This window comes from Lagopus leucura, unplaced genomic scaffold (assembly GCF_019238085.1).
Source record: "Lagopus leucura isolate 7727_CA_CO unplaced genomic scaffold, USGS_WTPT01 Super-Scaffold_100157, whole genome shotgun sequence".
NCBI classification, from domain to species: Eukaryota; Metazoa; Chordata; class Aves; order Galliformes; family Phasianidae; genus Lagopus; species Lagopus leucura.
This window is the reverse complement of record NW_024962334.1, coordinates 19980243-20007960: the sequence shown is the minus strand read 5'-3', so window position 1 is coordinate 20007960 and position 27718 is coordinate 19980243. Positions and strand designations below refer to the sequence as shown.

At 42.3% G+C, this 27718-nt stretch overlaps 1 protein-coding gene across 4 annotated transcripts; it reads right to left on the bottom strand.

The window, feature by feature from the left end:
• Nucleotides 1-1123: 1123 nt before the first annotated feature.
• Nucleotides 1124-25827, bottom strand: GSDME (gasdermin E). Of its 4 annotated transcripts, none has more exons than XM_042888370.1 (10): nucleotides 25724-25827; nucleotides 22175-22419; nucleotides 20400-20592; nucleotides 13133-13304; nucleotides 12078-12198; nucleotides 7572-7760; nucleotides 5194-5321; nucleotides 4535-4721; nucleotides 2999-3072; nucleotides 1124-1944 (listed from the first exon to the last, which is right to left on the bottom strand). In XM_042888370.1, the coding sequence occupies exons 2-10, from the start codon at nucleotides 22383-22385 to the stop codon at nucleotides 1702-1704; spliced, it is 1518 nt and encodes a 505-aa protein (XP_042744304.1). In that variant the 5' UTR covers nucleotides 22386-22419; nucleotides 25724-25827; the 3' UTR covers nucleotides 1124-1701. The 4 variants fall into 4 exon arrangements, with proteins under 4 accessions (XP_042744304.1, XP_042744303.1, XP_042744306.1 ...); XM_042888369.1 differs by having other exon boundaries at nucleotides 22175-22405; XM_042888372.1 differs by having other exon boundaries at nucleotides 7572-7745; nucleotides 22175-22405.
• Between the last annotated feature and the right edge of the window lie 1891 nt (nucleotides 25828-27718).

Sequence of the window (27718 nt, the reverse complement as noted above, 5' to 3'; positions counted from 1 at the left end):
ACAAAACTTAGATGGAGAGAGACTCATTGCTGCTGCTGCCTCTTTGGATTTACGTATCCCCAGCCTGAGCTATTTTGAATGTTCATGTGCAGAAAGATGCTACTTTCAGAAGGACAGAGAGCACATAAAAGGGCAGACCCACGCCTGGTGGCTGCCCTGTGCAACCAATGCCTTTTTTTGGTAACAGTTTCTATAGAATACCTGGGGGTCTTTTTCCTATGCAAACAAATCCCCTCATACATGTTCAGTACAGCCCACCAACCCTGAAAGCAGTTAAGTGCAGCACATACAAGGTTTACAACAAGAGTAAAATCAGGGTACATGGACAGCAGCACTACGTGGAGTCACACGCATCTTCTTGCTGTCTGCACGCACCAACTTTCAAAGCCAAGAAAAGGACTGGAATTGGAAAAAAGATGAATGGAAATCACGCAAATTGACTTTTAAAATTATTCTACTGTTCTGACATCCATGACATTAAATACAAAATTCTGATAAAACAATTACAGAGGCAACTTGCTTACGAGCAGTTGGCAAAAGCAAACCTTCCCATGTACAGACACACAACTCACACAAGCAGGGTAAGGTGCTCTCAGGGCATTTCCGTACGCACCAGTGCAGCGTTGGGCCAAAACCATCAGCTTCACTTCACACTCACATTATAAATGAGACACTGAAACACCACCACCTCAGTCTGAGCACCTCTCCTTCCAGGTGCCTAACTGTCAACCATCCCTCAGTGCTGGCTAAAAGCACCAAGAGCCTGCTTCATTGGAACAGCTTCCTGCATTTACAGTGATCTCTCCTGCACTTCTGTCCCATTTCCATGATCACAGAAAATTATGATCAAAAAAAGGCAGAACAGTTCAAAGCACAAAGTGCTTTGCATTAACTGTGCTATAAAGCTCTGCTGTTAGTGAAAGACACAAGCAAAACACTGGAAGTGTCACATGGGTAAAATGATTGCTTTGTGGAGTGCAGCAAGGACTTCTGCTATGCACATACCAGAAGGCATCACCGTATCTCAAAGAGAAAGTTCAAAATACAATGTAAGCAGCTGAAACTTGCTAAGCTTAGTAAAAACTTATTGGAAAAGAGGTAGAAATCCCTAAGGTGGTCTCAGTTTTGGAAAAAAAAAAAAAAAAAAAAGAGTTCATTATTTCCTGCAGCGTGCAGCTCACATCCATAAAGCCAAACTACACTTAATGAAGAAAAACCTAATGAAGTGCCCTCCACTTCACATCCTCCAGAGTGAAGGTATTCTGCACGTCAGGTCTTGAGTGAGCAAAGCACGAACTGCATTGCACAATGCTACATTTCCACAGCCTTTTTGCTCGCTTGCTTACAAAAAGCAGTTTGTACTTTGCAGTTTTCTCCCACGCATATTAATGCAAGCAATCAGGCTTCCACTGCTCTGCAGTTCTGACAACTATCAGAATAGCTATGTTCAATTTCTCTTCCAGGCTCATCTTTTTTTTCCTTCTTCCCCTGCATCCCTTATTTACTTATTTATGTATTTTCCACTGCAGACAAACCTTAGTGGAGCTGCAGAGCAGCAGTGTGCTCACTCCTTGCCTGTGCTGCCCTGTGCCACCTGGCTTCAGTGCCCTGAAAACTCAACCCCAGGGCTCTCACATGCTCACAAGCATCTGCGCTACGCTGCAAAGCTACACAAGGAAGAACAGGGAGGGCAGTAAGTGCTCAAAAAAGCTCCTCTACAGCCCCACTCAAACTGTGAAGCCCGCAAAGCGCAACATAAAGAACAAGTGGGAAGAATCTGGGTTCTCTCATAGTTACAGCTTTTACAGAAGACTCTGTCTTCTCCAAATTAATGTTCGTTGAAGCAAAAAGCCTTTGCACGACATCAAATCTTCCTCTGTCAGTGAGAGTTGCCACCAAAGGACTGCTCAGTGCCAAGGTGCCATCAGCTGAAGCGATGTAAGGCTGTATTTATGAGAGAGAGAAAAAGAGAAACAAAGACATTAAAAAGGCCTTTCAAGCAGTGCTGTTTGGTGTCACACAGCTTAGTTCTTTCTTACAAAGCCACTGGAGAGTGTACAAGGCAGTGTAAAAGGGAAAGATTCCCTGTTCCATCAGCCTTGACAAGTACAACGTACTCATCCCCAACCAAAGCTCACCTCCCACAGTTATGTTTCAAATACTCCATTGATTTATGATGGCCCCCAGCCTAGTACCACCCATGCCCTGGTTCACCCTTGTGATGCTGGGGATACCAGCACCCCCAGGACAGACCTGGGATTTACAGTACCAAGGAAACCCAAATGCCAACAATTTAAGTGTCCTGATGCAGGCACCAAAACCTGAAGCAGTTTTAAGGGATTCCCAAATACCCTCCAGATTCCAACCATGATGAAGTAGGTGACTCACTACTGCCTAGAAAGACAGTTCTGACTTACTATGGCAAAGAGCTGCTCCACAGATTACATTTAACCCTCTTACTCTGAAAAACTCCAGCATTCATCTTCTCTCTACACATCTAAAGGGTTCTACTGTAATTTTTGTCACTGACCTTAAGAAATTCAGAGCAAATGTCAACCCTGTGCCTTCTTTAAATAGTTTTAATGAATGGCCTCTGAGATTTCAAACTTCAGAATCTGCCAAGGCCCAAGCAACACTGGTATCAAAGTGGAGTTTCTGTTTCCCAAGGGCAGGTGATTATCGCTAGTGAGATTTTTAAATGGGCTATGGAGACTACTAGAAAATTAAAACTCAAGTTAAAATTACTATTTTTTTTGCTCTCAGCTCACAGAATGACCAAAATACAGAAATGCTTCAGAAATGAGGTACCCATCTGCAGTAAATTACCCACACTGTTTGCCACTGTCAGGCTCTGACCCTGTCTAAGCAATGCTTCAAGCTGAAATTCACACTGGATCCTGACATCTGCTTTCTTGGGTGGGAACACAGTGAGCCAGGGAACGCAGCCATTACTGCTGCTGGTGCCCACATGCTACACGGGCACGCTTTGATTACTCACCAAGCAACACAATGCCGGAACAACCTGTAGATCAGAGCAGGCACGCAGCAGGACAAGAGTGTAATCAGACAGCTCTGTGAAGGAGACATTAATAGGGAAAGATTGTTTCCAGTGAGCAGCATACAAGGCTGGCTGCTGGAGCTCTGCTATCGGGCTCTCCTGCTGAGCAGCAACAGCAGGCTGCATTTCTGAGGCCCACGCAGGTACAGAGCCCTGGGAACAGGAACAAAGAGATTCTACACCAAGGAGAGCTGTGACAAAGTGCTCTGCTGGACACAGGGAAGAGGCTGATCCAGACCTTTCCGGTTTGCTTCCTAGACTGTAGAATCAAAGGGAGTGGGCAGTGGGTGGAAGCAAACCCTGCCCTTGACAGAAAGGTAGTGGTGGGAAGGATCTCCTCCCTGGCATTTTCTTCCTCTCCCCAGGTATTTCTCCAGTGTTTCTGGGAGCCTGCAGGCAGGCATATGATTTATGCTCTGAATGAAACAAGAACCTCTGTTCTCAAAACCTGTTGTAGATGCTGACCTCAGCCAAAACATGATTTGAGAGGAATGATGTAGCTTATTCTGCCCTGGGGAGATGGACTGAATGGTCCCTGTGGTGCCCTTCAACTTCGTAACTGAAATCCGTAAGAGAAGCAACAGGCATAAAACAGCTTTGGATCTTAATCCAGCTGCAGTTATGCCTGGACACGAGAAGCAGGCGTCATGTCCAAAGCCAGGTGATAATTCAGCATGCTCAATTAGCTGCACTCTGCTGTTAATAGCATCTGACAAGCATTACCACACCAGTGGCTGTTTTCTATCTCTTTTCCCTATCTACAAATTAGTTAAGCTTTCCTACCTGTGTACCCTTCATATATGGATGCAAACTGATACTCTGCTGCACGGCGTCACATCTAGAAATGCTGCACTGTACCAATTCTAGCTCATATTGCACTGGATTCCTTTGTTAACCTTAATGTCAGGTAAGCCTTTATGTTTGACAGAGAGGAGAAAAAGCCAGGAAAGAATCTATCTTGGATTCTGCAGGTGACCTGTAATTAACACTGGTGTCAAATAAATGCCATCCTCACCACCTAGTTGGCATTTATATTTAATCTCCTTTTTCAGTGGCTGCAGAATAACTCTTAATTGCAGTGTCTCCATGTTAAATTCATTTTTGCTAAATATAGTTTGGCCCTCAACTGTTACAGAGAAGACACCACCTCATTTGTAATTCTCAGCATTTGGGCAGGAAGAACTCTGGCATGCAGCAAGAACAGAAATTAGCTTCTCAAATGGGAAATGCCCACATTCAGCAGAAACTAGAGTAATCTTGAGGGAATGTGTATTTTACAAGTAAAATCTGCCAGAGATCAAGGGCTGAATTTAATTCACAGCTAGGAATGCCTGGCATCATACAGATCCCAGAAAAAGAACAGAACCAATTACATTTGCTAAGCTCATCAACTGCTCGAAAAGAGCCACATTTTGTGCAGAGGGACTTTCTAGAAGGGATGGAACAAAAAGGGTCTCTTCTTCATTCACAACATACCAGAGATAGCACTGATGAGGAGGTGAACAGCTGAGAGCAGTTCTTCATCTTGAAGCTGATAATTCTGCAACAATAGCTCATCCTGTACACTGCACCCCACCAGCTGGAGGAAGTCAGCCAGGTCCTGCTGCTGTGCAGGTTTTAACTCCTTCAGGTCTGGCTTGTCTCCTGCACACAGAGCATCTAACTGGAAGCCAAAGAAAAAAACACAACTTCTTGAGAAGCTCCAGGGAGACCTCATTATGGCCTTACAAATTTGGAAGGAGAGTACAAACAGGAGGGAGAATGACTGTTTACAAGGGCAGATAGTGATAGGACAAGGGGAAATGGTTTTAAACTGAGACAGGGGAGGTTTAGGTTAGATATTAGGAGGAAGTTTTTCACACAGAGGGTGGTGATGCACTGGAACAGGTTGCCCAAGGAGGCTGTGGATGCCCCATCCCCGGAGGCATTAAAGGCCAGGCTGGATGTGGCTCTGGGCAGCCTGGTCTGGTGGTTGGTGACCCTGCACATAACAGGGGTTTGAAACTGGATGAGCATTGTGGTCCTTTTCAGGCCATTCTATGATTCCATGAAAAGAGAAAAGTTTGAGTGCAAGATAACGCTCGCTCTGTTCTGAAATTACTTTTAGGAAGCAAGGAAAAGTTTCTTTATCTTACCACATCTTCCAGGGCAGTTAATGTTTCTTCATGCAGCAGGAGTTCGCACAGACTTTTATATAAAGCTCTTTGCTTGTCTTCTGGCAACTTCACAAAGGGTTGGAACTGAGCCTTCAGCTGTGACAGACCTTTCCCAAAAAAGCAGTGAAAAATAAAACTAAGTACTGCTACACCAGTGCCAGTAAAAACAGTTAATGTTTTTGCTATGCATTTCATAAGCTAGTTTATCACCGCATCTTGCCACCCTGATTTCAATCAGTGCAAGTTATAATGAAAGGCTGGAACACATCTGAATATATTTCCCTAATCAGCCAACAGAATGGCCACGAAAATTCTGAGGAAAAAAAATACTGCTGCTAAGGATTAACATTCCATACGCTCTGTATTTTGGAAGTCAGTATTTTACTATTAACTGAATTAACCATACATTAAGTGTACAGCCTGGGTGTTCATCTCTAGACAATGTCCATTCTAAGGCAGAATGCAGTGCTCTGCTCATAACCTCACTTTTTGAACTACGGGTTAATGCCAATTACCAGTCAATGCTCTGAGTCCACACACAGAACTGGAGGCTTCTGTTGTGATGCTCAATTGTAAGCATCCTTCTATTTCATCAGAGGGATCCAAGCATTACACACCTTCAGTTCCCAGAATGACCAGTTACGCTTCATGACAAAAATATTTTCTTGATTGAAATACTGAATTCACTACAGTTATAAACAGAAGCGCAAGAGAGTTCAGTGCTTTTCTTTTCCACCATTCAGTTACAACTCTACAACAAAATATCATATGTATGTATCAAAATTAACCTCTTTGGTAAAACAAAAGAAGTTTTCAAGTCAACAGTGTCAACTGGAAGACTGGAACGTGCTCTTTCACATTCCAAAAAATATGGGCATGAAAGCATTCTTAACCTTGTTTAAAGAAGCAAAGAGACTTTGCTTGATGTCTCTCCAGTAAGATGCCTTTTATATCTGAAAATTTCTTTACTAAAAAAAGAGACAACAAAACAGCTCACCCACAGGCAGATTTTTTTTGCATCTGATGCAATACGATGTACTTGGCCCTAACTGTCCATCCAAATAACAGCGTAAGAAATCTGCTTTAAATTGCGCTGGTAGAAATATTTTCTTCTCCATTTTTTACCTAATTCTGGTTAATTAATTAAAGTCTCCAAGTCTTCAAAGAAAGGCAAGAAGATATGTTAAGCTAAAACAAACTGCAACAGTGGCATACTATTTTTTCACAGTTTTTTTTTTCCAAAACACACAGAGATAGTTATTTCTTTATGACAACTCAATAGCAAGTAATAAGAGAACTGTCAGGACAACAGACATCCATTTTGGTAGAAGTCAGTCTGTAGAGAAGTCATGAACAAAGGGTGAAATTCAGAGATAACAAAAGTAACGCTCAGCACCAGAAACAGCTGTAAGAGCTCAACCCAGAACTGATGAAAAGCAAAGTGTGTTCAGAGGCCTTGATTTGTTACCTCTTTTTCCATTCCTGTGCTAACCTCACCCCTCCTGCACCCCTACAAAAAGCACGTTGTGCCTGGCACGTTACATCCATTCACAAACTTCCACTTGTAGCATATTTTAATTTCACCAGCCTTAGTTGTTATGAAACATTCCTTTCAAGCTTGTCAGAAAATAATCACAGAATCACAGATTGCCAGGGTTGGAAGGGACCTCAAGGATCATGAATCTCCAAACCCCTGCCCCATGCAGGGCCACCAACCTCCCCGTTTAATACTAGACCAGGCTGCCCAGGGCCCCATCCAACCTGGCCTTGAACACCTCCAAGGACGGGGCATCCACAACCTCTCTGGGCAGCCTGTTCCAGCACCTCACCACTCTCATAGTAAAGAACTTCCCCCTGACATCCAACCTAAATCTTCCCCCCCTCAGCTTAAAACCATTTCCCCTTGTCCCGCTGTTATCTACCATTTCAAAGAGATGGCTCCCCTCCTGTCTGTAGGCTCCCTTTAGGTCCTGGAAAGAGAATAACTAAAGGAGAAGGAGTGGATGCCTTGGTAATTTTTGAGACTTCAACTGAGGAATATTCAGAGTTTTTTGCAGATCATGAACAAATATTTTCAGTGAACTTTTCTGTATGAAAGCACAAATTATCACTGATTTCATAGAGGTTATGCACAATATAACAGAACTGACATAAATACAATCTTAAAATATTAGGGTTTTATGGCAAAGGGATTCAGTTTGTTGCTAGGGACCAGTTCCCTGCATGTCCCCATTACAGAAGTAAGTCTTTTTGTTCTTCTAACATCATTTCTTATGTACTATGCTACCAGATTATTTCCTTCCATCACATTGCTTAACTCCCTGCAATGTAATCACGTAAAACATTTCTGGTAATACCTTCTTTCAGCACACTTAAAGAAGCGTGGCTGGGAATGGGGCTTTCAGCCCCAGAGTGCATCCCATTATCAACAGCATCTGGGTGATACAGGAACGAAGTGTCTCTGAACAGCACTGAGTGGGGTGACGTCGAACCCTCTGAGCTTTCTCTTTCAAAACCTCCTTGCTGCTCATCTAGCAGACAGAATTCTGAAATCAGAAATACAATTTAAAAAAATGTCACAAAACACACAAGCAATAACTGAACGAGATGCTATCTTACATCATCAAGTGTTCTCACACAATTTCTCCACACATCATCTCTTCTAAATGGAGATAATGCCAGTGGTTGCTTGCTGCGTGCTATTACTGCAGCCCTAATGCACCAGCAAAGGCCCTGTGCTGCAGCCGTCAGCCACAAAATGTGACACCAGTTTCCATGAAGTACTGGAGCCAGCAAGTAACATGCAAACCTCTCATAGACACTGTGAACCCAAGTGCTGCGTGCAAGAGATGCAGATAGGAATTGTTTGTGATTTCTATCAATAAGAGATGCACTAGAATACCATCTACAGAATCCACTCACAACGGAGGCACATGAAAGCACTTCCTGGGATTTAAAACAAGCTCTCAGAGCATCCCTCGCAGAACTTGTTCTGGTCTGGCATTGACAGACACCTCCTTCTGAGTCAAGATACAGATCCACACTCGAGATCTCCAGGCAGGTGAAAATTCATTGGCTCTTCTGGGTCTCTGAAGGACTTCTAGCCACGCTCACTAACCCTTCAATACACTGTCTCTTTTGCAAGAAGATGGAGAAAATAACATACTCTTGGTCTATTCCCCTTTCTGATGCATCTTCATAACATTCTCTTGGGATTCCAAGCACTGCTCTACCTCACCCAAGCAAGACTGCCTATCTCTTACTACTAGACTGCTCTTCACTGCCCCAGCTTTGTGAAGCTGTGGGACTCCTGAAAGGAAAGAGCCTTTGTAGAAGTTTTGCTGAGAAATTTACAGTATCATGTAAATTCTGTGCTCACGTGTCAGACTCTCTGAGTCTTTGGGGCATGACACAAGCAAAGCTCTATGCATTATTTTATGATTTTTTTAGAGGGTTAAATGTAAGATTTTAAACCATAGCCCTGGCACTCCAAAGCAGGCCTAAGGAGAACACAGGCAGGTTACCAAGAGAAAGTCAATTCTGAAGTAGTACCTGACAGCAAAGGGAAAAACGTAACTAATGAAGCACATGCTCACATGTACCGGACACAGAACCTAAATATAACCTTCCCACAGTTGTAACAGCCTGTCTCACCAAATTAAGGACATTGAAAGCAGATGAGAAAGCATGGAGAGCACTCCATCAGCAAAAAGCTTTTTCAAAGGGAGAGCAGACAAAGAAATCTCTGCCGCGGAAAATGAAAGAGACCTTTATGCCTGCATAACCCTTCACAGAGAAGAGCAAGCTACAGAGGAGCAGAAAGTGATTAACCCAAATTAAAGAACTTCCCAAAGCAACAAGACTCAGGACGGTGGCAAAGGCATCACAAGGCCAACATGCTCGTGTAACTTTCATTGATGATGATAAGGCTTTCACATGCACCCTGAAGGAGGAGATAGGGCTAATAAACTACCTGCACTGAAAAAAGAGGAAGACAGTAAAGGAAATAACACGCAGTATCGTGCAAAGTGCACATCTGCTGTAAAATCTTGTAACAGGACTGTTTTGCTTTGTGTTAACAAGACTGTTAATTAATTTTATAACCTATAAATTTTATCAGAGAAGGAAAAAGACATGAAAGAAAGAATACATCTAATACTGTGATACTTTTTTCTGTTGGATTCTATCGCAGACCTCGCTGACAAATCTCCACTGGCAGTTAGATCTTGGCAAAAACATCACCAAAAAATGTAAGAAATACAAAGATGACCAATAAAAATGATTCACTGACAATGCACTGAGATGCTGTAAAGATTAGGACAGTTTAATTCCCAGGCATGTCGTAAGAACATCACAAATATACAACAATGAAGAGAACAACGCTGGCCAGCCAGGTGCCACAGCCTGTTTTGAGAAGGGAGAACAAGAGGGCTTGTGGTAAAATGAAGAGAGAGAGAGAACTGAGCAGCATTTAATGGAAACAGCTATTAGCTCAAGGAGAAAATTAGCCTGCAGAAATCAAATGCACATGGAATGAGTGTAGGAAAACACTGTGGTAAAGAAATTGGAAAGGGATCAGACTTATTTTTTTCCTTTTTCTTTTTATGCTCAAAAACGTCCTGTCACATTAACCAGGGCATTTTTAAGAAAGTTTACACACCAGTAGCACCACACTTCCGTAGCAAATAACTCCAACGCTGTCTGTCAGTGGCAAAGAAAAAGGAACAAGGATAGGTGCACCTTATTCCACAACTAGCTGTGAAGAAAACCCCATTATGTTACACCTGCTATTGGCCACTTCCAATCCCACGAGAAAGGACCGCATCAGTCCCCAGTCTTAACTTCAAAGACAATTGTTATCTCCATAAACAGACACTGACCACTGCTCAGACATTAAGAAGCTGAAGGCTGAGCTCCACCATACTTACTCTTGCTAGAAACCCCCACTTCTGATGTCAGTTCCTCCACTTAACCTTTTCAATGACACAGTACTAATTGAAAAAAGTAAGATGGACATCGTTTGAGAGAAAACATGAAACAAGCTGTGATGTTTCTGAAGCTTGAGATATAACGCTCAATGTGAGGCAAAATGGAAAAAAAAAAACCAGAAGAAAAAAAAGCAGAGAATTTCAGATCATTAACAACACTCACATATTAATTATCAGCTAGAAAGATAAGATTTTCCATCTTGAAATCATGTAAGCAGGCTATCAGCTGTAACTTCATGGTTGCATATCAGCTATCAGCTATACATCCATGCTATCATACAATAGCTTTAATTGCACCTGATTTCAGTGAATTAGAGTTCTGTTATGACCATGAAGTCAATGCCCTCTAGTGTATCTCTGTGTTCACTGTACGGCAGAGCAATTCCACTTTTTTTTTTTTACAGTTATGTGGTACTTACACATATTCCTGAACCTACTTGCTTTCTTAATATCAGAATTCATCTGAAGGAGAATGATGGAGACTATTACGTGCATTTCTTATCCAAATAAAGCGCACCCTAGATTCAAATCTCTCAACTGTACCTCATGTTTCTTTCTACACCACCACTGTTTAACTTCCAGTCCTACTCAGCCCGCCCGACTCCTCTCCTTTTTGCATAACATCCCCTGAAACCTCCTTTAAGTCAGGGAGTTTAACTGAGAACAGGCAAGAAAGACAAATCCAGCTGATACCACAGAGCAGAGTTACCACCTCATCTACTCACCAAACCAATTAAAAAATACATTTAAAATAAGGAACGCACAACCAAAAGAGATAGCAAGAAAATTTCTGCAACCATTCAGTGAACAATCTATATACAAAAGTGTCAACTAGACAAAAAAAAAGTCTGAATTCTAGTAGTAGATTTTATGAGCAATTCTTCTGTTAGTATGACTGCTGTCTACACATTCCTGGTTGACTCTACATTTAGATCAAACCTGGAAGGATTTCCAGGTGCCTTTGCAGCTCTTGAGGTTCCTTGCTTCTGGGCTGCACTAGCAAGAGTGTAGCTAGAGGACTGATCAAAGTGACTCTTCATTTGGCATTTGAGCAACTTCATTTAGAGTGCTGTGTCCAGTACAGGAAAGACATTTGTATGTATACAGAAGTTAAGTATATTAGGTTGTAGATGCCCCACCCCTGAAGGCATTCAAAGCCAGGCTGGATGTGGCTCTGGGCAGCCTGGTCTAGTAGCCAGCAACCCTGCACATAGCATGATCGTTGTGGTCCTTTTCAACCCAGGCCATTCTATGATTCTATGATTAAGTGTAGCAATGCCACCAAGACTGCTGGGAGCTGAAGAACATCATGGATAAGAGGCTGAGAGACTGGATTTGTTCAGCCTCAGGAAAATACAGATAAGGGATGACCTTTCTGCTACCTACAGCAAACAAAGACCGACTATTCCATATGATGACAGGACAAAGATGCAAGAGAGAGAAATTCAACAAATTCTTGTTAGATATTAAGGGGAAATAGGAAGTTCATCCTGATGGTGGTCAGATATGAGAAGAGGCCACCCAGAGGGGCTATAGAATCTCCCTCTGGAGATATTCCAAACTCAAATAGACAAGGACACAAACAATCTGATCTAATACTGAACTTGGATCCTTTAAAGCTGGCCCTACATTGGGGTTGCACTGCCTGTGGTTCCCTGAAACCTAAATTACTTAATGAGCCTGTAATTTAGGTAAACAAACAAAAGAGCATTAGCAGATCAGAAGTGTTGCATTTCAAAGTGGAAGTAACAACCACGGCAGTGGAAGCTATATAATATCATCACCTTTGATTACAGGGGAATGCAAAAACCACTGCTCAACAGTTTTTTTTCCCACAACTCAATGGTGCATCACAGAAAACAAGCTTTTACTTACCAAACTGCCCATCACACTTTATAAACAGTTCAATTACACCATAGGCAATAGTGGTTGCAGGAGGAATCTCGAGAATCACGCTGGAATCCTTCATCATACTTCCACTGTCACTCACTGAAACCTAAAAAACATTAATTGATTATTTCATTCAGCTGTTGTGCAGCTTAAACACAAAAATGAGTACAGAAAAAAAACAGAGAAAGGACATGCTTCATGATGTCTAACCCACAACACACGTCTGACATCTGAAAAAAAAAAAAACAAAAACAAAATGAGCAGCAAGGTAGGAGCACCAAAGTGCCAAGTGCAGGTCTCAAACTTTGCCATTCTGTTCAAAGTTGAGTCCTGGGTGCAGCTTTTGCCATGTGAAGCTCTGTCACCAAAACTGGCATTCTCTTTGGTGTCCTGTCCTACCCTCTCGTATCCTGATATCCCTTTGGCCAACTGGTAAGTGGTGCAGGAAGATGACACTTGTACAGAGTTGCTGAAATGCATTTCCCAAGTGTCTGCCACTCAAGACTCTGTACATAGAAGTGATTTGTCATATCTTATGACTTTGGCAATTTCTTCTCAATTCACAATGTCCTCACTACACAATTAATCTCTACTCCCATGATCAAAAATACAGTAGTTTCCCAAGAAATATTATTAAACTTGCTAACACTGCAAGCATTTCTGATATATCATTCCTTTGCTGTTCAAACGAATTTGCTTCAGTAATGCTTTCTGCTCTTCAACTTTCACTGAATTGTTGGTTTATGTTTTGCTGTAGACAGGATTCTACAGAGAAATCATAAGGTTGTAACATTGATGGAAATGCCATTTCTACACTAAGAGATAACATCTTTTGCCAGTGAGGCAATGAGGAATACATTTTACATTTGTAAAGTTTCACAGCTAAGTAATGTAGTGAGTTCTTGCCATTGACAGAGTTTAAAACGTTACAGAAAAATACTCTGAAATTTATTTGGCACAGAGAAATCAATTGCAACTCGGATAATCTGCAGATTTAATGAGACAAATGTTCTATTCCTTACAGATTTGATACATTTTACCTGCACTATCTTCATACTGCATCCCAGCAAACCGCTGACTTTTTCTTCTGTCTGGACATGTTCAGATATCGTACACCTTTGTGTTGTTATTATCTTCTCCCTCAAGATGCACAGTACTTCACGCTTTCGTTCTATTACTTGTTGCAGTAAACTACTATTTAAATTTATCATTCTGAAACAAAAAAAGACACTATTAACAACAAATACCAGAATGGAGAAAACATGTTCTTTTGTTTCAAGAAGCTTTCATGAAAAAATAACAATGGTTTCTGTTTGAGCAGTCTGCACAAAATAATTATGTCCTCTTTTGTTATTTGTAGCAGCAAGGCTGTAAATGTCAGTACTGTGCAGCAAGCCCTAATATACATATTGAATTCCTGACTTCCTCCTCCAAGGAAAAATGTCATCTGGCTACCTTCTAAGCAATAACCTGATTAAGATATGTCCATTATGTTATACTTTTGCAAAATACCCACCATAAAGGTCCTCACATGAGATGAAGTATTTTCTACGAGCAGAGAACTCCAGCAAGACATCTGGAAGGTCAGAAGATTGCTATCCCTTGCTGAAGTCTTTTTTTTCTCTATTTTACTGAAGTGGCTATTCATGAGGCTACATGGCAATTCCCCAAAAATATGACCGAAAGACTCCACTTTATTTAAATCAAGATATCTCCACTTTTAATTAAAAAGTTTTAGATTTATTACATTCTGGAGTTTGGGATTTACGTGGTCCATAAAAGCCTGAAGTCAGCTTGGCTCTTTATTAAATTAAAAATAGCCTGAGGCAATTTTTGATCTTTGGAGAGTTACATGCTTATATGAAAGTTCAATCAGTTGGAATGAACTGTCTGGAAACCTTAAAGTTGATTGTTTAAACACAGGAAAGAAAATACCTCTGAAGCAATGCAGCAGCCACTAGAAAAGTACCCCCAAACATTCCTCAGATTATTAATAGAACTTCCTTTCTTTTGGTGAAAAGCCATGCTTTATGCTTGGAATGCAATGAATCTTTGGATTAAGAGAAATGGAAGAACTGTCACGCAATCACAAACACTGCCATTCTTAGAAGCGTCTGCCAAAGCGCAGCTATTAATTACATTGTATCTCACAGAACTCCATCAAGCCTATCATATACTTCACAATAATTATTTATGACTCTGAAGAGGTGTGCTAGGCATCCTGAACACATAAATTAAGGTAGAGAGAGCTTGCAATTTTAATATACGACCTAAGAAGCCACAGGTGAAGAAATACAATGAAGAAACAAGTATGAAGGCAATCTCTCACTTGCTTTCATATGATGTATTTTTTACTGCTTTAGAGCATGATAAGCCAAATACTGGAGCAAAAGAATCAAAACATTCAAAGACAGAAAATAAAACAGAAGTTTGCTGTTTCTGAATGAGCATGAAAAAGCAGTGAGGCATTGGAATGGGCTGCCCACGAAAGTGGTGGAGTCAGCGTCCCTGGAGGTGTGCAAGAACAGTGAAGATGAGTACTGAGGTACATGGTCAGTGGGCATGGTGGGGATGTGTTGACAGTTGGATCAGACTACCTTGCAGGTCTTTTCCAACCTTAATGATGCTACGAACCTAGGAGGCATATACAAGCCTGATTTAATCATAACCAAACGAACGACCAAAATAATTTGGAGACTTTTTCTTCCATTACCTCAGTATTCTTTCTGAGGTAAATCTGTCTCAGATCTCCTCACACTCCTGGCTCTGAAGTTCAAGTGAAGAGCCAACAGCAGAGCAGTGACGTGAGTGCCTCAGAAGAGATGGCTCAACTCACAGCGTGGGTCAGTGAAGAAGTTTCTGATTTGCTGCTGGATGAGCCACAGCAACCGCACCGGGCACAGGTCTGGTTCAGTCCCCAGGGCAGCACGCCTCCAGGGACGCTGCCTCAGAGGTGATTCCAGGTCACTCACGTGGAGCTGCATTGCGTGCCACAAGCCACAGTGTCCTGTCCACGTGACTTTAGTGCGATGCATTCAGCTGTAAAGCTGACAGAAATGCCTCTTCCCATTGCATTTTGAGAACACAGGATGGAGAGTTTTAAAACAATACCCTTACAAGCAGTCACATGTTTTCTTTCAAAACTCCTTCCGTGACTTCTGGCACCAAGCTTTCTTCCCTAGATGCACTCAGGCCCCGGTGTTACATGTGAGGGCACATCATGGGTATCACAGCATGGCCTGGGGAAAGGCAGAACACCCTGTTCTCCTCACAGGAAGGCACAGGACAGTGACTCAAACAGGAGACAACATGAGGTAAACAAGTAACTGGCTTATCTAAATTGGTATTGAAAACAGTCACTGAGGGCAAACTGCACCAGGGTTAAAGTTTGACCATAAAAGCAAGGCTGAAAGTATCACAGGGCAATGGCTGCTCCATCTGAATATATTTTTGCAACGGCTGAACTCATTTGCTAGCATAACACTCTGAATATCAAGAAGAGCAAGACGAGTGGGCTAAGTCCGAACACAGGCATGCAGGTGCATGGAAGTGCTTGCTTTCTTTTATTTTGCAGGTCACATTTTGGAGCTCTTATTCCTGCTCTGCGTCATTCTTCCCATCTCTCTGACCGTCTACTGCATAGCAATCCTGTGTGACTTGTACTGCTGCTGAACTCGTTCCCCTCGTGAGAAGCTAAGCTAAGGTACACAAAAGGAAACACTACAATAAAATGAGATGCTGATTTCCTATTATCAACACACACAGTGTAAGTAGGTATAAAAAGACCAATTCAAAAGATAAGGATTATGGGGTTTTTGTTTCATTATTTGTTTTTCTCAAATAACCTTCCTGAGGTCAATGATTTACTATGCCCATCAAACGAGCAGAAAATTTAAGTTCTGGTCTCACTTCACATCTGATTGGATTTAACATTTTCACTAACCTATAATGCAAAGGCTTTTTTCAGTTTTTTTTTTTTTTTTTTTTCCCTTCTTGGATGAGGAAAGGAGCGGAGAAAACTGTCACAAAGGCAATCTGCTGCAAGTGAGGAACAGGAAAGGAGAACACCAGAAACCACAGAAATAAGAAAAAGCAAACAACACCTAGCACCACAGCAGGCTGTCCCACCTTCAGTCTCACACTTCTCAAACTCAGAGCTGAGACCTCATTCTTCCCTCGGGGCACGCATCTCAGACTGGACTAGGCACAGAGAATGTTTGCTAGAACCGTTTCTCCATCAAAACCTATTTAGTTTCCTCAGTAACCTATCCCACAAATCCTCCAAGTAAGGTGTTCACCACCTTGCCCAAACACCACTTCTCCCTTGACACCCACACCACATGGATGTTTTCCCTGCAAAACATCTCTCAGCTGCTTTGCCAGAATTCCTCCCCTTGTTTGGTCTTCCTCACTTCCATCAGCAGTCTGACTTCTTCCACCCAACTGCTGCTTGTTGCAGTGTCAGCCCTTATTCCGCTTTCTTCCTTTCTGGGTAAAGACCTTTAGATCAGTGCCAGAGAGTAAAATCCACCAACGCTTCACTCTGCACATAACACCAAGCAGAGACAGGTATTTCTTTTGTTAATCTGTTTCAGACATCACCTCTCTGACCTACTTTTACTCCTACCAGAACACAGTATTTGCTGTAGTCAGCTTATTGATGGCATTTCACAATTTTTCCTACAGAATAACCTGACAAATACCTTACAGAACAAGTTACCCAAGAATTCCTTAGAGAGTACAAGTGACAGTTTCTGTGATTTCTATTCAGCATCTTCCTTATGTTTTATATAACAGACACACAACTGATTTTATTCAACACTGTCTCATAACCGTGACTTCATACAGCTGATGCAGCACATTAAAGAAAACTGATGCATGGCTCTCTCATCATACTATATATGCTTGAGGAGTTGTTATGAATAAATAACAAAAGGTGTGCATCAGAATGAGACTGCAAGTATGCCTGGACAGGTCAAGTCAGTGAAAACTGGGTGAGAGCGTGACTCTGGGCTGAATTTTTACCATAGTCAGACTGGTATGGTCATTCTGTCTCAGTGTGAACAACAACCGATTGAATCAATGAAAGTACAAATTAAAAGGCAATCTGTGATAGTACAAAAACATTTATTATCAACTGTGCCATATTTTATACTATTTATCCTGTTTTACTAACATGCTAATGAGTGTTAGGAATCATTCACAGGAGATGACAGAAGTGTGAATGGCAAAAAAAGCCTTCTGCATCTGATGTGCACCAAATGCCTGCCATTTGCTGCCACTTCACCCTATTTCTTTCTCTTCTGTCACTGTCCTCCCAAAGCTTGTCTCCATCACCTAACACAACTTCATGAGATGGTAAAAGCAAATGAATGAATGGAATTCTCAGTTAGAGCAGACTGCCCACTGCTCTGTCACCCACACAGTTAAAGCGCGTGCCATGACAGTCGAACAGAGCCTCCTCTGTTCCAACAGTTTATGCCCACTCTCTCTTGTCCTGTCACTGGGCACCACTGAAAGGAGCTTGGCTCCATCTTTACACTCTCCCTTCAAGTATTTGTTCACATGGATGAGAATCCATCCTCAAGTGAGCCTTCTCCAGGATGAGCAGACTCAGGTCTCTCAGCCTTTTTTCAGAGGAGACACACTTCTGTCCCTTCAATATCTTTGTGGCCCTTTGTTGGACTCTTTCCAATACATCCATCTCTCTCTTTAGTGGGCAGACAAGAATGGGACCCAATACTTCAAGTGTGACCTAACACAGTCCCCAACACATACTGGTACATACGAGGTTACTCCCCCCCACGCACAGAACTTTGCACTTCTTGTTGAACTTCACGTGGCTTCCATCAGCCCATTTCTCTATCTTGTCAAGGTCCTTCTAGATGCCATCACAACCCTCTGCTCTATCAGCCACTCCTTGCAACCGGGTGTTGTCAGCAAACTGTCTGTCCTTGTAGCACTGATCACCCTCCTCCAGGACCAACTGTTCAACCAGCCTGCTCATCTACTCATTCTTCACCAGCCTCACTGTGAGGATCTTACGCAAGAAGGTACCGATAGTCTTAAAGAAGATAAAATATACTCTTAAATCCACAGCAATCTCACTAAGTTAAATGCACAAGACTGCCCTAAACTCAGTCTGTATCAGTACTTTGAACTAGAGACAACAAGGTAATACAAATGGAAAGGATAATCCATTACAAAATATATTAAGATCTTATTCCTAATAGAACCCTTTATTTCTGCACTGCATACTGCATTAATACATGCATTCTGCATTCAGAATGTCACTTTGCAAATCAGGTGGGATCTCATCCCACACCCTTCAGCTGTCAGCCCCGCTCTGAAAAGGAGAGCCAATGCAGCATCTAGAATCTAATTAAAGACCAGCAGGTTTCTCCTTTATAGGGTTCACCTGAGAAGCAACAGGAAACTGATTTGCTGCCATTCAGCACTTCAGTTTTCAGAATTTTGAAGGCTCCCATGACTTGGTAGAGAAGCTTTATCAGCATTAACATTTTTTAATGTGTGTTTTCTGCTATTTATATGCAACCTTGACTTAAGTAACCTAACACGAGAACAACAATTTCTACTGTATTTTAATTAGGTTATAGAAATAATAAGGAAAATAATAATTGCTCTAAAAAGCACAAGCAATATACATCATTAGATGAAATCAAGAACACTTAACTGACTCTCATCCCACAAGGACTGACTGGTAAACATAAGTACCATAATGCTTTGCATCCAAAAATCACTTGCTTCCAAGCACCACCATTCCCAAATACTGAATTCTGCAGCATGATCCACAGAGATGACAAAAGCCAGAAGCCATGGACAAGATGTCTCATAAATCATAGAATATGTTTTTTGTAAGGAAATGACACAATTTCCAGTGGGAAATGTTATGCAGAAGCTGGGCTTACTGGATATCAATTATACAATTGGTATTGTAAATTAGAAACAAGCTGTGAGCATAGAACTCGCTGTGTGAACTAAGGAACTGCTCCTTGTACAGAGATGCACACACTGAACTGCGTTGTTTCACTGCCACAGCCACTAAGCACCCCAGTGGGATTGTGTACGTGCCCACCTTCCTCATAATAAGCCAGCATCTCAATGCGTTTCCAACTCCAGCATACAAACAAACTGCAGATCTCTTCCAAGTCCTTACACAAACAAGTAACAAGATTCTAAGTCCTGGCTGATGGTATTTTTTTGATAGTAGATGCATACTAATTTTAGAGGCCTGGTACATTATACACACTTAGCCCAGATGTTTTTTGCTTTTAATAAGGCATTTTGTACAAAGATAGCAAGGTGCCTTTTTAAAACAAGTTGGGTGACTTGAGAATGCTAAAGAGAGAAGGAATATCTGGCTCTCATTTCTGTGAGAGCAGGAAATTGAATGTTTCTAGAACATCAGTGGTACTAAAGAAAATTACACTGCTTGGAATAACTTTTGTGCTGACATCAAAAAGTCATCCTCCACATCTTCAGAGAATCAAAGGCTATCAAAATGTGTTACACCACCTCCTGCAGACAATGCTGTACAACGTTGCAACAAACAAACCACCTTCAACTCCCCTAAGGCAGAACTCCACCACAGAGCAAAGGACCTCTGGCTTCTCAGCTGCATGCCAGGTAGGCTTCTGCCCATGACTTATTGCAAAGGCAATCAGATTCCAGAGGAGCACACAAAGTGTTGCATGTTTTCTAAAATTAAAATTATCATTTGGAATATCTGTTCTTTTCCTCTGTTGTTGTAGTGTAAAGCAGTGATCAATAGTTCTCTGAACTGTATTTTGTCCAATAACTAGAATGTACACTGATCACACCTACTACTTTTCCTCTTAAAGTTCTCTACAAAAATATATTACAATTCTAAAGCTTCCTTACAAGAATACTGGCAGTTCTGAACTCAGTTTCCACACCATTTATCTCACTAACATCCTGGAGTCAAACCACTTTTTTCCTCCTTCAATAGAGTCCCCCAAAGCAGGGAGGACTTCACCCTTGTTTCACCTTGTAATTTATGCCAACATGCAAGGTGAAACTGCAGAGAGATGTTTATAAAATGAAAAGGAAAGATTTGACCACCAAGATTTCAAAATCTGGAAACTTTCCTTAGTGTGTTGCATTTTTCACCTACAAATGAGAGTTTACAATGAAAATAATTCTTGAAATATGCCAATGCTACAGATTCAGCTGTTCAGTGATCACAGCTGACACAAGTACTTTATCTAATCTTTTTCATCTCAGTCATCTTTCTTGGCCGTTGCAATGCCCACATTTAAAACATACCTGTCCTTGACGTCTTTCATAAGCTGCTGCAAGTCAACCTCTTGTTTCCTCAGGTTCCCAAAGGAGGACTGGCTTTCCACACAGCCCTTTGCTCCGGCTCCCAGGCTGATCTTTCCAAATGAAGTTTCAATACCTCCTTGGACAACATCTTCAAATTTCCCCATATATTTTGCAAAGTCAGATTCCACAATTACTAGGAAAACAATAAAAGTAACTGCTTACCACTAAGACAAGCGCTAAAACAGTCCTAAAGTCAGCAGATAAACAAAAAGTTAGAGAAAACAAAGATTTAATGTCAGTGAAGGCAAGAACAGCAATGAGCAAACAAACGGGTAAGTTCACAGCTCTGCAACTTCTGCTTCACAGAATCACAGAATGGTCAGGGTTGGAAGGGACCTCAAGGATCATGAATCTCCAACCCCCCTGCCACATGCAGGGCCACCAACCTCCACGTTTAATGCTAAACCAGGCTGCCCAGGGCCCCATCCAACCTGGCCTTGAACACCTCCAAGGACGGGGCTTCCACAACCTCTCTGGGCAGCCTGTTCCAGCACCTCACCACTCTCTGGGTAAAGAATTTCCCCCTGATGTCTGACCTAAATCTCCACTCCCTCAACTTAAAACCATTTTCCCTTGTCCTGCTGTTATCTACCCTTTCAAAGAGTTGATTCCCCTCCTGTTTGTAGGCTCCCTTTAGGTACTGAAAGGCTGCAATGAGGTCACCCCGCAGCCTTCTTTTCTCCAGGCTGAACAAGCCCAGCTCCCTCAGCCTGTCCTCATAGGGGAGGTGCTCCAGTCCCAGATCATGCTAGTGGCTTCCTCTGTGTTTTCATCTTTGATTAGCTATCTTTTATGTTCTGCCATTTTAGGAAAACATCTGAGGAGTCAAATACTGAACTCAAACACTAAAAAGCACTAACAAGACTTACAAAGCACGACAAATTTACTTCAGCTACAAGGAAAAACTGAAGTATACCTGCTTGTGCAACAGACTTAATGTTCTGCCATTATCTCTATACATCTCATAACAAGCCTGTCCCAAAGCTCACTGAAAATCAATGGAAATTCTGAATTGGCTTAAATCAAAATCTGAGTCTCAAAATCAAAGGACAAAAAAAAAAAAAAAAAATCAAGGGCAGTCTCAGAATCAGCTAATTTTCCACGTTAGTCACAATTAACATCTATGCTGAAGGACTTGTTGTTTATCTACCTTCAGAATCATGACATGCCCAGAAATATGGAATTCCAGATCATAGCTCCTACTAGCTGGTGAGTCTGGTGCAGCTGGATGGTGAAATAAGTACAAGGATCAAATATTTTTAACAGTCTCCACAAGAAGAAAGGAAACCACAATAAAACTTGTAAGCATTCTCTGGACTACTATCACCAGCCTTTGTCCAGTGCTTTTTCACCTGGAGCACAGTACAGTTTCACGCCATTATCGTGTACCAGAAACTTCCCAAAATAACCCAGGGGAATTCCTGAGGCTGCAGAGAGCAGTGTTACAAATACCAACACTGTATGGCTTGACAACCTGCAGCACCTGGTTGCAGTAGCCCATCTAGATTTTTTTTAAAATTAAATATTTAATAGTACTGTTCTTAGCTAAACAAATAGCCAAGGGAGAAAAAGATCCAGTCATCTCAGTTCTAAAGATAGAGAATAATTCAGAGCAAAGAAGCCCTCTAGTAACAGGACTGGGAATAACAAGGAAAAAAGTTAGGCTTTGTATTCTTTTCATGTGCAATAATAGTGCTGCCTGAGTACAGCTTTACCTGGTTTTATAGGTTTGTCTTCAGTAAGCACATCACTCAACGAGACTGTCAAGAAATGATACTTGGGCTTCTGCCAGCACCAGAATTTCTTCCTCTTTGTAACTAAGCTCAGAAGCTGCAGCTTGTCTGAGGCATTCAAATGGGAAACAGGGATCAAGTCACCTCCGCTGTCCGTTTCTCTCACAAAATTCCGTGTTGCTTTTGCAAACATCTTGGTGAATCATTTACAGCCTGGAAGAATAAATCTGTTTTTCAAAACTACAGTTAGAAGATACAAATATTTACATTTGCACTTTAAGGAGCTCTTCACATTACTGGTATCAATATAGGAATACTGTTCTCACTCCACCTTCTCCACTCTAAACTGGGAATTGTGACAGTTACTATCATTTCCCCCAAAAGGTTTTCACAGTAACAGATGACGGAATTTTGGATAAAAACTTAAATAAGCAACAGTGAATAAGTAAAGAACAGTGCACTGCAAGCATGATATAGAAGACTTAACCACTACAGTAATCCTGAAATTCATAAGCACACAAATAATGAAGAAATATATAAGAAAAGAAGCAACCCAATTTAAAACTGAAAAAATCCTTTAAAGAACACCCACAAGTAATTAATCTGCTAGGGAGGAAAAAAACTTACACAACTTACCTGAAGTTCTAAGAAAAAGCATCTCCTAATGAGCAGCCTGCAGAGACTCACCTGGCTCACAGGAACACAGGTGCAGTGGCAGAGCACTCCTGCCTCTCCACAGACTTCTTTTATGACCTACCATAAAATCACCTTACTCCACAGAAGATAACTGAGTATTATTCATACTGATTACCTTGTTTTAACAGTCCATAAATACATACAGGGATAATAGAAATTATTTCATAGTAAGCAACAAATATTTCTACTGGCAGCTCTGTGACTAAATTTTCCTTCTGAACTTCACCCACAGAAATTCCCAATTCATATTTTCTTCTTTTGAACTTTTTTTTTTTTTAACCTTCAGTGCTTTCCAATTTTCTATTTCCCATTAGCAGAAATGCAGCTAAACAGAACATACATTGTTTGCAAATGTTACTTACATCTGCTAAACAGCTACATAGATTATCTTATTCTAGCTTTTAAGTGTCTTAAAGTTGAAAATACTGCCATCTTCTCTCATGTAAGGTTTCCTTTATCCCACACGATATTGTGCTATTTACAAGAAAGTTTTTCAATACAAGAAACTGGCTAAAGGCATGGGAGAACAGATAAAAAAGACCACTCAGAAGTGCTAACCATTCAATTCTAAAAATCTACATTTTCAACCTTACAAGAATTTTTCTTTCAGTTGTTTTATTTGATCTGCTGGCATTTCCACTTTCATTTTTCCAGTTGGCAGCATTCCTTTGTACCCTCCTCCAGCTGACAGGCATAAACTGCCCCAGGTGCCCATTTATCTTCTTTGAAATAGCGTGCACACACATTCTCCATTAATCACCTATCCTGCTCAAACAGATGTTGGATTTGTCCATCACCAACACAGGCCAGAATAAGCTAAGGCAGGCTTCAAAGGAATGAACAGGAAAAGATATTGTAGTTGACACTTAAGGCTGTGGGAAAATGGAAAAGTGAGTAAAGATATTACAGGCTAGACTATAGGGTTCATGTTTTACTATCAGCTGGGGGAAAGAAGAAAACCACTCTTTGTAGATAGAAACACAGCTTTCCATTAGCTTTTCCCAAATACCATTTCAGATAATATTTCATTCAGTATTTACCAACTCGCATTGAGATAGCTACCTTCCTATGAAATCTCCATGGCCTACTCTTAGTTCTCCCCATAAACAAGCAAAGAGCATTACTCAACAGCACCTGCAGTGAAAAGATTTGAAGAATGTCATTCTATGTTTCCAACACTTTGCTGAAGTGTAATCTGGGGCTGCAACAAACCTGAAGCTACGCTGGGAATAAATCCACTGACTTCCAGTGCATTAGCTGCTGTCACCCAGCATAACCTCCTTCAAACATTACTATGCTTTATGTGATTGCTAACTCGTTCTGATCCCATTCTCACACAATGGACTCACGTTTGTATTCTCTTAATTGAAAAAGGCCCACCAATTTCTAAGGAGCTCACGAGAAGAGAAATTGCAACAGAAAGTTCTTACGATTTGTCTTTCTGTTACACTCTCACTAAATTTCATGAGAAGAACCAATAACACCATTCTATAAAACTCCATTCTGGTTCATGGTGGTTTGACTTCGCTCCCAGCAATGAGGCTTCTGATATGCAAAAAGAACATCTAGGAAAGATCACAGAGAGCTTATGAAAACTGCAGGGACTCACACTGCAGGAAAGATTCAGCCTTCAGCCACAGGCGTTGGTGACAACATTAACACCTCCTATCATGGGAACATCTTTGCAAGGAGCTTATTTACTGGTGCAGCAGTACCTGCAAAGTATTAATATTCTACCCAAATTATCTCTTTGTGCATAGTACCTTTAACATAAACTCTCCAATGCATTCCACTATCTTGTTCCACTAGCTCATAAAAGGACAGAGAGACAGTGGTAATTCCCCATGGTCAACATCAGCAAGATAATACAGGACTGAGGGTGTCCTGACCATATGGTCACAGATGTAGCACTAAGATAACTCTCCTCTTGGAATTCCTTGCTCTGAAGTTTTGTTGTACCACGTTTGACTTGCCAGAACTAGAAGGACAGGTACAAAAGCTGGTAGAAAAGGCCTGAATTCACTCCTGCAGATTGACAGCTAGGTGTGAAGGCGGGAAAGGAAGGAGTAGGCTCCTTGCCCACTGAGAAATTTAAAATTAGCCTGAACCTGGGCTACAGGCAGATTATTCAATGAAGAGGATGAGATCAAGCAAAGATATTTACAGTAACTTCATCACTTATTGCAACTGTAAGGGAGTGCGTTGGAAGGCTGACATCTGCAGACTGCAGACTGCCACGCAGAGGACTTCAGCTGACCGTGTGCCATCCTTCACATCCTCAAGAACCGCAGAATCATGGAATTGTGCGAGTTGGAAAGGCCCTTTAAAGGCCATCTGGTCCACCTCCTTTGCAACTAACACACAGCCCCATCAGCCAGGACTCGTGCTGAAAGAAGCCTAAAGTGAGCAAGTGATGACAAGCAGTGCATGGGTCGTATTACAAAGCCTTGTTTTCTTCTCCTTTCTAGATAATTCAAACAAAAAGCCATAAAATCCCAAAGATTTTCAATCCCTGATCGAGCGGTACCAGCCCGGACCTGACCCGAGACCAGACGAGGTGCCGGCCACGAGGAGCGGGTGCTGAGGCAGCTCGAGCCAAGCGCCAGGCTTCTCCTCAAACACCACCCATGAACTGCGGCGATTCATCATTTTATGCGAGGGTTTTGGTGTTTTTTTCCCCCGCAAAGAAGCCGGACAGCACACGAGCAGACAGAGACAGCCGCGGGCCTGAGGGCTCACAGCGGGCTGTGCGCGCCCCGCCCTCCCGGCGGCGAGCAGGGCTCAGCGGGGGCACCGCCCGCCTTACCGCCCCCCCGCGTCCGTCCCCGTACTCACGGCCGCTCCGGCGAACCCCGAAGATGTGCTCCGCGCCCTAAGGCGAAGCTCCGCCAAGAGCCTGGAGGAGCGCCGAGAGGAGGGGGCTTCGGGCCAGCAATGAGGCGCGGCAGGGCCGGGCAGCAGCGCGGGGGCAGGCGGGGGAAGCAAGGCCCCGCCCGGCGTGCGGAGGGGGCGCGGGGCCTCGCGGCGCCGCCATGTTGTCGCCCAGCACGTGGCTGCTGGATGCTGCTGTTGTCCAGAACAAAATGCCATAGGGATTGCAGTAGCACCCATTCAGTGAGACCTTTGTGAGTCTACAGAAATACCGAGTAGTTCTTGAAGGTATCGAAGAAGTATTTTTGAGTGAGCCGTGCTATGAGCTGGGTCCTTATGTTCCCATTTAAAGAAAGCATTTGGGTGAGCAGCCACAAGTGTTTAATCACCAGATCTTAACGGAGTAAAGCCTGGCTGGTCTTTGGAAGGAGAGGAGTTTGAAAGGTGGATGTCTTGAAATGAGCACTCCTGGTGTGTACTGTGCTCAGTGTTCATAGCTGAAGTCACACTCATTTCTTCCTCTGTGTTAACTACATACCTTATCCAAACCTTCCAATTAGCTTCAGTGGGTTTTAACCTATAAACCCTTTCCGATTCCCATAAATGACATCGTACCCAGACTCTAACGACCTTATTTTCTCCAGGAAATATTCCTTTCTTCTCTTCGAAGGAGGGGCAGTAGAGCTGTGAAAAGTCTAGAGCACAAGTCTAATGGGGAGCAGCTGTGTCTGCATATGTGACAATTTACTTTCTCTGAAAAGGAAAACTCTGCTTCTTCAGTCTCATACTGAGAAAAGCACCTACAAGTCCTCAGGAGATCTCTTTTTAGGGTCAGCACCTAGCTGCAGAATTACTAGCTCCAGGCATAATCTCTAGTGGCCAATAGCAGCACGTTTCATTAGCAGTCATGTGCTTTTCTAAGGAGTGGCGGCATGTGATTCATTTCCAATGCAAGTGTCTGCTCAAGCAGATTTTGAGAAATCAGGCCAGGAAGTGACAATGAAACACATTACCATGGAAATGTTCACTAGGGAGGAAGGAGGCAAAAACAGTGAAACTTGCCAGTCAGCTCAAGGAAGTTACTGGTGGTTAAGTGTGCACAAACTAAGGGGTTTCTGCACCAAGGATATTTCCACATTTTCAAGAGAAAACATCAAACAGACATCTTTTATCCACTTAACACACAAGCCAGCATACAGTAGTTTTAAGCTGACTTGCATTAATTAGAAGAGACAGAAACAGGTCTGGACACTAACAGTTTTGAGGCCGTGCAGCAATTAACGTAAAGGCTTCAAACATTGATATTGAAACTGGCTGCAAGTGGGAGACATTTAGGATTGAATACCTGCCTTGATCTTCCATTATTCATTTCCATGAATAATGAAGGATGAAAGTGATGAGAATCTGGACATAAGCCAGTAGTGTGCGCTTGGAGCCCAGAAGGCCAACTGTATCTTGGGCTGCATTAAAAAAGGGGTGGCCAGCACGGAGAGGGAGTTGATTGTCCCCATCTACTCAGCTCATGTGAGGCCCCATCTGAGACACTGCGTCCAGGCATGGGGCTGTCAGTGCAGGAAGGATGTTGGAGCTCCTGGAATGGGTCCAGAGGAGGGCACTAAGATGATCAGAGGGCTGGAGCGCTTCTCCTATGACAAAAGGTTGAGGGAACTGGGCTTGTTTAGTTTGGAGAAGAGAAGGCTTTGGGGAGACCTCATTGTGGCCTTGCATTCCTAGAAGGGAGTGTATAAACAGGAAGGGGAACAGCTGATACATGCCTGATAGTGACAGGAAAAGGGGCAATGGTTTTAAACTTAAGAGGAGGAAGTTTTTCACACAGAGGGTGGTGATGTACTGGAAAAAGTTGCCCAAGGAGGCTGTGGATGTCCCATCCCTGGAGGCATTCAAGGCCAGGCTGGATGTGGCTCTGGGCGGCCTGGTCTGGTGGTTGGTCACCCTGCT